General features: G+C 37.2%; 1 protein-coding gene across 1 annotated transcript in view; it reads left to right on the top strand.

Moving 5' to 3' along the window:
- Nucleotides 1-13,918, top strand: part of BZW2 (basic leucine zipper and W2 domains 2) — a 104,496-nt gene that overhangs the window by 28,520 nt on the left and 62,058 nt on the right. Inside the window, exon 2 of the mRNA XM_006832243.1 lies at nucleotides 13,309-13,373. Within this exon, the coding sequence (XP_006832306.1) occupies nucleotides 13,316-13,373 (58 nt within the window). The 5' untranslated portion in view covers nucleotides 13,309-13,315. The remainder of the gene's footprint in view (nucleotides 1-13,308; nucleotides 13,374-13,918) is intronic.

Here is a 13,918-nt window from a genome sequence, read left to right as displayed (position 1 = left end):
CTATCATGCGTTCTCCAGCATCATTTCTATCACCAAGGCCATATTTTCCAACTACTGATCCTTCCTCTTTGCTCCCAACCTTTGCATTCCAATCTCCAGTAATGATCAGTGCATCTTGATTGCATGTTTGATCAATTAATTTCACATCGAGGAAGTTGGTAGAATACTTCTATTTCATCCTCATTGGCTTTAGAGGTTGGTGCGTAAATTTGAATAATAGCGGTATTAACTGGTCTTCCCTGTAGATGCATGGATATGATCCTATCACAGACAGCGTTATACCTCATAACTGATCTGGATATGTTCTTTTTGACAATGAATGCAACACCATTCCTCTTCAATTCCCGGCATAGTAAACCATGTGGTTGTCAGTTTCAAAATGGCCAATATCAGTCCATTTCAGCTCACTAATACCTAAGATATCGATGTTTATGTGTTCCATTTCATTTTTAACAACTTCCAATTTTTCCAGATTCATACTCCATACATTCCATGTTCTGTTTTACAATGGATGTTTACAGCTATTTCTCTTCATTTTGAGTTGTGCCCCATCAGCAAATGAAGGTCCTGTGGGCTTTTCTCCCACAGGCTTTACTCCATTCGCGTCATCACAGTCAACTCTACCCTGAGGAGGCAGCTATTCCCCTGTCACATTTTAAGTGACTTCCAAATTGAGAGGCTCCGTTTCCGGCACTATATCTGACAGTGTTTCTCTGCTATTCATAAGGTTTTCAGTGACTAAAAATTTGGAAGTAGTTCGTCACTCCTTCCTAGTCTGTCTTCATCTGGAAGCTCATCTGAAACCTGTCCGCCATGGGTGACGCTTCTGGTATTTAAAATACTGGTGGCATAGCTTCAGAAGCACAGCAACTCACAAGCCACAACAGAACAACAAACTGACAGACGAGTGGTGGCCATACGCCATACCTCTGGTGGTGGCTATGTTGCCATGGGGTTGGTTCCAACTCATAGTGACCAGGGATAGGGATTTTGGAAGGCTGTAAATCTTTATAGAAGCAGAAAGTTTTATCTTTCTCCTTTAGAGCAGCTGGTAGATTCAAACTGCTGACTTGCAGTCAGTAAGCAACCCAACGTATAAACCACTTGTCTATCAGGGCTCCTTGCCAAATCTCTCGGTGGAAGGTAAAGCTCATGTGAAATTATCTTTCTCCCTTACTAAGTAAGTAAGCCTTATCTAGCTACCAGTCTATTTAGCTATGTACCTATGAGGTAGCATTTTTCTGGAGGAAAGACTCTTTGAAGAGAAACTCTATAATATAAAAATATTGCTTGGGCTTCTTATTCGAAATAGGTAAAAATACCAAAGAAGAGTGAAGTCTGCTAATAAGGCTGACTTGACATTCTTAATAGCTCTGTACCCTGAGATCTCAGGGACTATGAAAATTGTCACTCTTTGATGCCTTAATTTGCAACTTTCCATCATGATAAAGTGAATATGCAAATATGTCCTCCATCAGATTCTATTTTTTAAATGAATATTAAGTCCTTTTCAAAATGTAAGACACTTCCTGCAAGAAGTTGACAGCAACCACTTCTCACCTTGGATACATTTAATATTTCCTCTGTCTTCTCTCCTTTTATAAGTTGTAACAGATTAGAAAGGAGGTAATTATTGACTGTCTGCAATGAGCTACATATTGGTAAAATACTTTTTTTTTAGAAAACTTAAGGGCGTTAATTGTCTGGTTTGAAACAAAAGCATGAAAAATTGAAAGATATTAAATGCCTCTTTAAACCCTGGTGTGATTCTAAGGATAAATACTGGACTGGTAACTTCAAGGTTGGCAGTTCAAACAATGAGTCTCTCCTGGCAACCCAATACAGGGTCACTATGAGTTGGAAGTGACTTGACAGCACACATAACAACAAACCTGGTATTATGTGAGTGGTTGACTATAAAGTTCATTTTTGTTATGTCCTAGATGACTGGATTCTCTCACATTCATCACAAATACAACCTTCACATTTTAAGGGCAAACCTATCTTACATAAGATTTCTTCATATGCTATCTTTCTAATTACTTTGAGATCCTTTTACATAGAAGTAAGGCAGCTCACACATTATACATGGAAACAAAAATCGATGCCTCTTATTTTGACAGCTTGTGTTTTAAGTGAGCGTACCTCCAAGGATCACTGGACCATAGTCTCATTGGACACCAAGGTCAGTTGGCATAATGCAGTCTGCAAGGACAATGTTCTGATTCCTACTTTAGTAGCTAGTGGCTGGGGATTTTAAAATCTTGTGAGCAGGCTGCTGAGGAGATGCAACTCTTGTTCTCTCCCTATCTGTATGAAAGAAGAGTGATGAAAATCGAAGAGACATGTAAATAATGAGTTCAGTGGATTAATAGACCATGTGCCTATCAGTCTCCGTAACCTTGATACCAGAACTAGATGGTGCTCTGCTGCCACTACTAACAGCTATGAATGGGATCACATCAGAAGGTCCTGGGTAGAGCAGGAGAAAAAGGTGGAACAAACCCCAAATGATTAAAAAAACTAAGCTTACTTGACTGGTGAAATAGAGACTTGTGGAACCCTCAAGACTTTGGTCCTTAGTCACCATTCAGGTCTGGAAATGAATTCAACTCTGTGGCACAGTTTTCAGCCAAATAGCAGATAGGTCAGTAAGGGGAACAGTAACACTAGTGAGGTAAGAACACTTAGAACTTAAAGCATTTGAAATCAAATGGTAGCATTTAATACCCAAGAGCAAAGTTCAGAAGGGTTAGGAAAGAAGGCTGAATGGAAACAGGAAACATAGGGAGGAAGTGGAATGTGTGATGTTACAGTGTAAGGATTGCAATCAATGACATGAAACAAAATGAGTGTAAATTGGGGAGTGGAAAACTGATCTTTTCTGTAAGCATTTATTCAACTCACAATAAAAAGTTTTAAAAATAAGTAAAATGTGCGTACTTTTCAAATCGAGTCTTGTGTTTCCAGAAACTTATTCTAGAGATAGTTTTACAAGATTTCAACATAATATTAATATCATCTTTAAAAAGGAAAAAAAAAGACAGAAAACAACCAAATGCCATGGACCACTTGCTATTTTTCTCTCAAGTCTGCTCCCAACTCATGGCAACCTGATCTATAACTGAATGAAATGCTGCAGACTCAATGTCATCTGCATCATTAATTGTGGATCAGACCATTGTTATTCTTACGGTTTTCATTGACTGATGTTTGGAACCAGATCTCCAGGCCTGTGTTCTAGTCCATCTTGGTCTGGAAGCTCTGCTGAAACCTATTGAGCATCATCGCAGCAGGAGACAGATAGTGGCTGCACAGGTGGTGACTGGAAATGGAACCCTGATTGCACACAAAGGGAACCAAAAATTCTGCCACTGAACCATCAAGGGCTTATGCCATGAAAATAGATCTGGACCCTAGCCAGGATCGCTATGAGTCAGAACCGACTCAACGGCATTTAACAGTAACAATAAATAAATAGTGGCCCTTCCATGTGAAAGAGTACTCTGGAGTCATTAAAAAGAATAAAGAAGATCTATAGGTGTGGTGCTCTGGATCAGCACAGAACTGAAATCTACAAAGTCAGCAGTTCAAACTCGCCAACTGCTCCTTGGAAACCCTATACAGAGTTGCTATGAGTCAGAATTCAGTCTACAGCTCTTAACAACACCAGCAGCAGTAGTACTGAAATGGTAGCCAGAATAAGAAAACAATATCTAAGGTACATACTTGAAATTGACCAATGATTGACATATGTCAAGCTATGTATTATCAAATCAATAGCATTCTGTAACTTGCCGCAGGGAAGCAAGTTACAAAATACTGTTGATTCGATATCACACAGTTTGACACATGTTAAGTGCCCAACATAAATGTTCAGTCTAGTATTTTCAAATATTTAAATATGTGCATGTGCAGGTTAAGTGTTGGACTGCTAGCCACAAGGTCAGGAGTTCAAATTCACCAGCTGCTCCACTGGAGAAAGCTGAGACTATCTGCTCCTGTAAAGATGCACAGTCTCTGAAACCCGTAGAACAGGCATATTCTGTACTATAGAGGTCACTGTGAGTCAGAATCAACCCAACAGCAGTGGGTATGTGTATGGGTGCCATGTTTGATTCGTGTATGTACATAGGCACTTTTGGAATGTGCACACAAGAAGACAGAGTAAAACTCCCCGCATTGGATTTCCAGGAGTCCTGGTGTGGCGTATTATTATTTCTGTTGAGTAGAGCTAGTACGTGAGATCAGGGAAACCCTGATGGTAGAGTGGTTTAAACGTTAGATTGTTAACCATAGGGTTGGCGGTTCAAATCCACCAGTCTCCCCATGTAAGACAGATGAGGCTTTCTGCTACTGCAAAGACTTACAGCTTCAGAAACCCCATACAGGGTTATTGTGAGTCAGAATCGACTCAATGACACTTAACAATAAGGACATGAGATCAAGAATTTAATATTGGGAAGTGGACTTTACTTCATAGCCTTCTATAGTTTGCATTGGCCAGCAGTGTATAGTATCTTTGCAATTTGGTTTTAAACAGTTAATTAAAGTTGTATAGAAGCTATCATTTTTCTTTTTCCTTTAAGCATGAAATTATAATATGATGAGTAAATTTTAACATTTCGCTCTCTAAGAAAGGCTTCTGCTCTTCCTAAGGTGATGCACAGGAGCACAATGCTTTTAAAAGAAAGATACTAGAAAATGCCATTGAATTAAACCACAGAACTCAAAACACTAATGGGAGTAATTTTTTGAAAGCCACATTTTAGTGTAATATCTGAAAAGGTGATAAAATTGAATTTAAAAAAATTATGTGCATATGTACCAAAATGAGAACAGAAGACTTTAAAGTCTGTAACTATTGTTTTGGTTGTTAGCTCTTGTCGAGTAGGTTCCCACTCATAGTGACCTTATGCACAGCACTTCCTGGTCCATCATCCTCATAATCAGTGTTACACTTGAGCCCCTTACTGCTGCCAAAGTGTTATTCCATCTTGTTGGAGTCTTCCTCTTTTTCTCCGACATTCTACTTTACCAAGCCTGATATCTTCCTCCATGAACTGGTCCCTCCTGATAATATATCCAAAGTATGAGAGGCAAAGTCTTGCCATCCCAGCTTTTAAGGAACATTCTGGCTATACTTTTTCCAACACATATTTGTTTGTTCTTCTGGCAGTTCAGGGTACATTCAATATTTTTCTCCAACACCATATCTCAAATGCATAAATTTTTATGTAGTCTTCTATAATTCATTGTCCAACTTTCATGTGCTTATGAGACTATTAAAAATGCCCTGGTTTGGGTCAGATGCACCTTAGTCCTCAAACTGACATCTTTGCACTTGAACACTTTCAAGAGGTCTTGTGCAGCAGATGTGCTTCATGTAGTATGACTTCTGATTTCGTGACAGCTGCTTCCATGAGCATTGATAGCGGATCCAAGCAAAATGAAGTCTTTGACAACTTCAGTCTTTTCTCCACTTATATGAGTGTTATTTCTTGGTCCAGGGGTAAGGGTTTTTGTTTTCTTTATTTTGAGGTGCAACCCATACTGAAAGCTGTGGTCTTTGATGCTTATCACTTAGCATTTTAAATCCTCTTTGTGTTCAGCAATCAAGGTTGTATCATTTGCATATCATAGGTCTTGTTTTGTTCGAATGACTGCCTCTTGACCTGTGCACAGGTTCCTCATGAGAACAATGACGTGTTCTGGAATATCCATTCTTTGCAGTATTATCCATAGCTTGTCATCAGCACCTGGTTGAAATTATGGAATGGAATTTTCAAAGAACACAAGGATATTTGAAAGATTGATAGAGTGATGAAGGATAAAATATATCTAATGTATCAAATCTAGAAACCTTTCATTAATGTTATACTTCCAAGAAAATGTATTGGAAAAGGATTGATTAATATAGGGCCTAGTTTCTAAATTTTTGGTTGATTGGATGGATCACAGTAGAGTTTTTATTGTTGTTAGGTGATGTGGAATCAGTATTGGCTCAGCAACTCTATTGACAAACTCTTATTCACAACAGTATAAAACATTGCCTGCTTCTGAACCATTTTCACAATTGTTGCTATGTTTGAGTCCATCGTGGTAGCCACTCTTGTCAATCCATCTCGTTAACAGTCTTCTTTTTTGTTGCACTTCTACTTTACTAACCCTGTCCATCTTTAGGACTGATTTCTCCTAATAACATGGCTGATGTACATAATCTAAAAGTCTTGCCATCTTTTCATATAAGAAGCATTCAACTTATACTTCTTCCAAGACAGATTGGTTTGTTTTTCTGTAAACCCATAGTATATCCAATATTCTTTAATTAATGTATCAATTCCTCATATCTTCCCTATTCATTATTCAGCTTTCATATGCATATGAGGTGATTGAAAACATCATGGTTTAGTCCTCACAGTAAGATTATTGCTTTTTCACTAAAAAATAAGTCTTTTGCAGTAAATTTGCCCAATGTCATTTGATTTCGTGCTTCTTATAGTTGATTGTGGATCCAAGTAAAATGAAATCTTTGATAATATCAATATTTTCCTTGCTTATCATAATATTGCTTTCTGGCTCCAATTGTGAAGATTTTTACTCATCTTTTGTCTTCTACAATACCAAAAAAACTTATTCTATTATCTATGAGTATGTATATGTATGTATGTGTGTATGTATGTGTGTTTAGGTATGAAATCTACTTGTTTTACCTTCATTTTCATTTTTTTGAAAACACTGTTTTAAACTATGGAATCGTCACATTTTGATGTAACGTGAGGGAGTGTGCATTTGATTTACAGGTTTTTCAGATGTCTTGAGGATTCTGTGTTGAACTCTTATTTACTTTTTACTTTTGTATTGTTAGTTAATTCATTTCAAATAATCAGGGATATCATTGCTGATGTCAGATGGATATTGGCTGAAAGCAGAGAATACCAGAAAGATGTTTACCTGTGCTTTATTGACTACACAAAAGTTTTCAATTGTGTGGATCACAACAAGCTATGGACAATATTGCGAAGTATGAGTATTCCGGAACACTTAATTGTGTTCATGAGGAACGTGTATGTAGACTGAGAGGCAGTTGTTCCAACAGTACGAGGGAACACTGAATAGTTGAAAATTAGGAAAGATGTGCGCCAGTTTTGTGTTCTCTTACCATACTTATTTAATCTGTATGCTCAGCAAATATGAGAAGCTGGAGTATATGAAGAAAAATGTGGCATCAGGGTTGGAGGAAGACTCATTAACAACCTGTGATATGCAGATGATACAACCTTGCTTGCTGAAACTGAAGAGGACTTAAAATACTTAGTGATGAAGATCAAAGACCACAGCCTTCAGTGTGGGTTGCACCTCAATGTAAAGAAAACAAAAATCCTCACCACTGGGTTTTGTCAACAATATCCATATAAATGAAGAAATGATTGAAGTTGTGAAAGGCTTCATTTTGTTTGGATCAACCATCAACACTCATGGAAGCAGCAGTCAAAAGAGAACATACTGCATTGGGCAAATCTGTTGCACAAGACCTCTTTAAAGTGCTGAAGAGCAACTCTTTACAACAACAATTTCACATAAGAAATTGTAATATCGTAAACGTAAGCTTTTGACATGGGCATAGTGTTGTTTTTAGGTGCGGTCAAGTCAGTTCCAATTCATACCAACCCTATACACAACAGAACAAAACACTACTTAGTCCTATGGCATCCTCATGATCATTATTATTAAGCTTGAACTCATTACTACTGCCACTCTGCCAATCCATCTTGTTGGGGGTCTTCCTCGTTTTTGCTGAACTTCTGCTTTACCAAGCATAATGTCCTTCTCCAGGGAATGGTTCCTCCAGATAATATGTCTGAAGTATGAGAGATGAAGTTTCATCATCCTGGCTTCTAAACAACATTCTGGCTGTACTTGTTTCATCATAGATTTGCTTGTTCTTCTAACAGTCCATAGGACTGCTAACATTATTCTCCATCATCATAACTCAAATGCATCTATTCTTCTACAGTCTTCCTTGTTCACTGTCCAACTTGAACTTGCATATGAAGCTACTGAAAATATTATGGCTTGGGTAAGGCACACCTTAGTCCTCAACTGACATCTTTGCTGTTGAACCATTTAAAGAGGTCTTGTGCAGCAGATTTGCCTAATGCAGTAGGTCCTTTGATTTCTTGACTGCTGCTTCCATGAGTGTTGGTAGTGGATTCAAGTAAAATGAAATCTTTAACAGCTCCAATATTTTCTCCATTTGTATGGATGTTATATATTTGGTACAGTGGTGAAGATCTTTGTTGTCTTTACATTAGGTGCAACCCATACTGAAGGCTGTGGTCTTTGATGTTCGTCAGTAAGTATCTTAAGACCTCTTCACTTTCAGCAAGCAAGGTTGTATTATCTGCATATCCCAATTTGTAAATAAGTTTTCCTCCAATCCTGATGCCATGCTCTTCTTCATATAATCCAGCTTCTTGGACTATTTGCTTAGTGTACAAATTAAATTAGTATGGTGAAACAATACAACCCTGGTTTACTATTTTAAAACTAGTCAATGTTTGAATGACTGCCTCTAGGTCTATGTACAGGTTCCTCATCATCACGATTAACTGTTCCAGAATACCCATTCTCCACAATGTTGTCCATATTTTGTCACAATCCACACAGTCAAAAAAGCCTTTGAATAGTCAATAAAGCACAGACAAACATCTTTCTGCTATTCTCTGCTTTCAACCAAGATCCATCTGATGTAGTGATATCCCTTGTTCCGTGATCTCATCTGAATCCAGTTTCAACCATTGGAAGTTCCCTGTCAACTGTAGCAGTCATTTTTTAATTATCTTTAACACAATGTTACTTGCATATGATATGAATGATATTGTCCGATGATTTCCTCATTCCATTAGGTCACTTCTCCTTGGAATGGGCACAAATACGATCGCTTCCAATCAGTTGACCAGGCAGTTATCTTCCAAATATCTTAGCATAGATGAGTGAGTGCCTCCAGTGCTGCATCAGTTTGTTGAAACATTTCTACTTGTGTTCCATGAATTCCCAGAGCCCTGTTCTTTGCTAATGCCTTCAGTGCACCTTGGACTTCTTCCTTCAGTATTATTAGCTCTAATCATATGCTCTCTCTTGAAATGGTTGAACATCGTTGGTTTCTTTTTGACACAGTGACTCTGAATATTCCTTCCATCTTGTTTGGATGCTTTCTGCATCATTCAGTATTTGCCCAGAGAATTCATCAATATTGCAAATTGAGGCTTGAATTTTCAGTTATTTTAGCTTGAGAAATGCTGAGCGTGTTATTCCCTTTTGGTTTTCTAACTCCAGGTCTTTGCACATTTCCTTATAATACTTGACTTGTACTTCACAAGCTGACCTTTGGGATTTTCTGTTCAGTTCTTTAGTTCCTCATTTCGTCCATTTGCATTAGCCTCTCTATGGTAGATAGCAAGTTTCATAGCGTCTTCCAAAACCCATTTTGGTCTTTTCCTTCCTTTTTGTCTTCCAATGACCTTTTGCTTTCTGCCATGGCATTGGAATGTCATCCCACAACTCTTCCATGTCTTAGGTTATTAGTGTCTAATGTATTAAATCTGTTCTTTTGGTGGTCTATTAATTCAGATGAAATGTACTCAAGATCATATTTTGGCTCTCATTGATTTGTTTTAATTATATACAGTTTCAACCTGAACTTGCATATGAATAATTGATGGTTTGTTCCAGTCTGCCCCCTGGCCTTGTTTGGGATGATAATATGGAGTTTTTCTACAATCTCTTCCCACAGATGTAGTCAGTTTGATTTCTGGGTATGTCATCTGGTGAGGTGTATAGTTAGTTGTATTTTATGTTGTTTAAAAAGGTATTTAAAATGAACAAGTCATTGGTCTTGCAAAATTCTATAAAGAATCTCCATCATCATCAAGGCCATGTTTTCTGACTACTGATCCTTCCTCTTTATCCCCATCCTTTGCATTCCAATCACCAATAATTATCAATACATTTTGACTGCATATTTGATCATTATCAGACTGAAGAAGTTGGTAGAATTGTTCAATTTCACATAAATTTGAATCATAGTAGTATTAACTGGTTTTCCTTGTAAGCTTAGGTTTATTATCCTGTCACACACATATTATGCTCCAAGACAGATCTTAAAATGTTCTTTTTGATGATTACTGTGACACCATTTTTCTTCAATTTGTTATTCCTTGCATAGTAAATCTTGTGATTGTCAGATTCAAAATGGCCAATGATAGTCCATTTCAGCTCACTAATGCCTAGGATACTGATCTTTATGCATTCCATTTCATTTTTGACCACTTCAATTTTATTAGATTAATACTTTGTACATTCCATGTTCTAATTATTAATGGATGTTTACTGCTTTTTCTCCTTATTTTGAGTTGTGCTGCATCAGTGAACAAAGGTCCTGAATGCTTTACTCCATTCATGTCACCTACGTTAAAGAGGTGGCTCTACCCCAGTTGTATTTTGAGTGCCTCCTAACCTGAAGGGCTCATCTTCCAGCACAATATCTGACAGTATTCTGGTACTAATCCTCAGCGCTATCTTACAATATTCCACTGTCATTCATAAAGTTTTCAGTAGCTGAGCATTCAGAAGTACTCTACCTCTCCTTCTTCCTAGTCTGTCTTAGTCTGTAAACTCAGCTGAAGCCTATGTACTATGGGTGTACTCTGCTGGTGTTTAAAACACTGGTGACATAGTGTCAGCATCACGCAAAAAGCAAGCCACCGCAGTATGACACACTGACAGAGTGGTGGATTTGCCTATTAGAACTGTGCGTGTGTTTTTTCTTTGTTACTTTTCCAGGTTTAAGCTATCACAGTTTCCGATTCAATGTGCCCTTGCTTCTCCTTAGCCAGGGCTTCAGTGAGGACCTTATAAAGGCTGACTCTCAGTAGAGCAGATGATAGTGTAGCACGGAGAGCTAAATTTAGAGAGAAGCTCAACTCCAAATAGTAACAGCTAAACGATAAATGCAACTCCTGGCGAGCGGAGTATCTTCATTTTGTCTTTCACTACTAGTTGGTGAGTCTTCTTTTTTATTTGTGTTTGTTTTAATTCTTTGATGTTATTTTATGATGTTGTCTATGTAGAAATATATTGAGGGTGTGAGCGTAAATCTATATAACTGACCTATAAAGAAACAAACTTTTCGTTTAGAATTCAAATAAACATAAACAATGCTAAAAGTTTTTAAAATTTGGGCAATTGTCTTATAAGTTGTGCTTGCTGGTAATACTCCATTAGCTGAAAATAGAAACACACTACAAAGGTAAAGTTTATTAGGGAATTTTGTGAGCTTATACTGTAGACTCTAAAACTTTTATTAGAGAGGGCTCACACTTTAAAATATATATTAATTATCAAATGAAATACATCCACGGAAGAGGATGTCTCCTTTCTTGAATGCCCACAGGTTGAAGATGGTTCATACTAGTTTGCTCTCTTTGTTTTTGCACGTGGGGGTTTAAACCCCAAAAGGCCCTGAGCTTAGTGGTTAAGGGCTCAGCTGCTCACTGGAAGGCAAACAGTTCTAACCCACCAGCCACTCCATGGGAGAAAGATGTGACAGTCTCCTTCTAAACGGTTGTTGTTGTTAAGTGCTCTTGAGTCAGTTTTGTCTCATAGTGACCCTGCATAGGGCTACCAAGGAGCATTTGGTGGGTTCAAACTGCTTTGTGGTAAGCAGCTGAGTGCTTGTCTTACTGTGCCACACCAGGCTGTAGGATAAGATTATAGCCTTGAAAACTCTATGGGACAGGTCTACTTTCTTCTAAAAAGTGTCTGTGAGTTGGCATTGACTCATAGGCAGTGGGGTTACGTTGTTAGTTTATGAAACCCAAACACATGCAGAAATTTTGCCTTTCTTACACAAGAATGTATTTTATTCCTTGAAACTTGGAATTGGACCCACTCTTGGAGATCACCTTCCAGCCAGTATTTTGAAAGGAGACAATATTGTTGTTGTTGTTGTTGTTGTTGTTGTTGTTATGTGCCGTTGAGATGGATCTGTACCTGTATAGGGTTTCCAAATATCGGCTGGTGATTTGAACCGCCTGACCCTACAGTTTGAGGTCCATTGCTTATCCTACAGCACCATATGAGGACTCCACACCAGGAAATAATTTGGGGAACACATCTATGTAACTATTGTGATTGTCCCAGTGAAATGTAAGGCTGGTCCAGAGAAAACCTGTTGAAAATGCCAATGAGGAAATTTCTGAGTGAAAGAGTTGTGAAGTACATATAAATAATGAATTAGAATGAATGAAAATGGGAAATACAAGGTGGAAGTGGGGAGAGTAAGTACTGTTGGTTTGTGGGGAATGAAATCAGTCGCATGTAAACTTTCACCGAAAGTACACTAAAAAGTTTTTAAACAATAATGGATTTGAAGCTCCATTTCCAGTATCCTTCAAATGAAATGGATTTTCATTGATGATGTTTCTTGCATTTGTAATCATTTTAATATGTAGCTGTTGCCCCATACTCAGATGACAATCTTTTGTTTTGTTATTTCACCTACCACATTGTATTGTATGTTTGAATTTTCTCTCTCCCATTGGGCTCTGTGCTCCTTGAGGGCAAGAATTCTACTTTTGTGTCTCTCACATATGAAGCTCATTTTGCTTTTACAGGATTGATAAAATAACTCTTTAGTTAAACCATAAAGTAAATTACTTTTTGTTTGTTACTATATTCTTAATTGCTTTCCCTATTTACATAATGATGTAATTCAAAGTTTTTAATGATAAACTGATTATTCTTTCTTAACGAGAGAAGGATTTGGTATATAAATTGGTAAATAATTTTTCCACGTTCTTGAGTTTTTTAAAACTTTGAGAAATAACCAAATAATTTACTTGAGTACTGCAAATATTCTTGGTTGTTTAATAGTGTAAGTAATTCAGGAAACTGAGATGTTTCCAAATTATAATTTTTTTAAATGTTGAAAAGAAATTGATTTGCTTGAATAGTATACATTATCTTGATTGCTTGACCTTCATAATTTAGGCAGTCTAGACACATTCTCAGATTATAATGTTTACACCAACAAATTCTAAATTTATAAGAGATCTATTGTGGAATCTTTTTTTTTTTTTTTACTTTTTTCCAAGACACTGTACTATATTTTAAATTATATATTCAGTCCAATAGAAAAATACTAAGTATATTAATCCCTGTATTCTGTGTTTAAAGTGAACAGACCACAAACAGTTTCTTGCATCTTTCTCCTATAGAAAAACATATATTTTTCTTTGTTTTCAGAAATTTTATGAATAAGCATCAGAAGCCAGTGCTAACAGGCCAGCGGTTCAAAACTCGGAAAAGGGGTAGGTTGTTTTATATGATTGTGGTGTATATGTGTGTGTATTTAAAATTCTAATCAAAATATAAGATTGGATGTGAAGAATTAGAATGGTCCCTACTTCTACTCATTTGATCTCTGGATATAGCATCTGAAGTTCTGATAAAAATGATGTGGGAGTATGATATTAGACACATGATTTAACTCCTCTGAGCTTCAGTGCCTTTATCTAGAAAATGGAGATAATTATATTTGTTCTGAAGCCCAGGTGTCACTTTGTGGGTTAATCAACTGAACTGCAAAGTCGGTTTGAACCACAAGGTTCGCGATTCAAGCTTACCAGCCACTCCCTAGAAATCCTATACTAGGTCACTATGGGTCGGAACCAACTTGCCAGCACTTTATAACCACAACAAATACCTGTTCTAGTTCTCTTATTCTCATATGATGCTATGAAGGCACTTGATAAACTCTTCTGTTTTGAGCATAAGCGGTTTTGTTTTTTGCTTTTTTTGAGAATTGTTGATAGAAAAAAATGGCAACAGGTAAAACCCAGAGAAGAAAGAAATT

The sequence above is a fragment of the Chrysochloris asiatica genome, unplaced genomic scaffold (assembly GCF_000296735.1).
Source record: "Chrysochloris asiatica unplaced genomic scaffold, ChrAsi1.0 scaffold00006, whole genome shotgun sequence".
NCBI classification, from domain to species: Eukaryota; Metazoa; Chordata; class Mammalia; order Afrosoricida; family Chrysochloridae; genus Chrysochloris; species Chrysochloris asiatica.
This window is presented reverse-complemented; position numbering and strand designations above follow the sequence as displayed.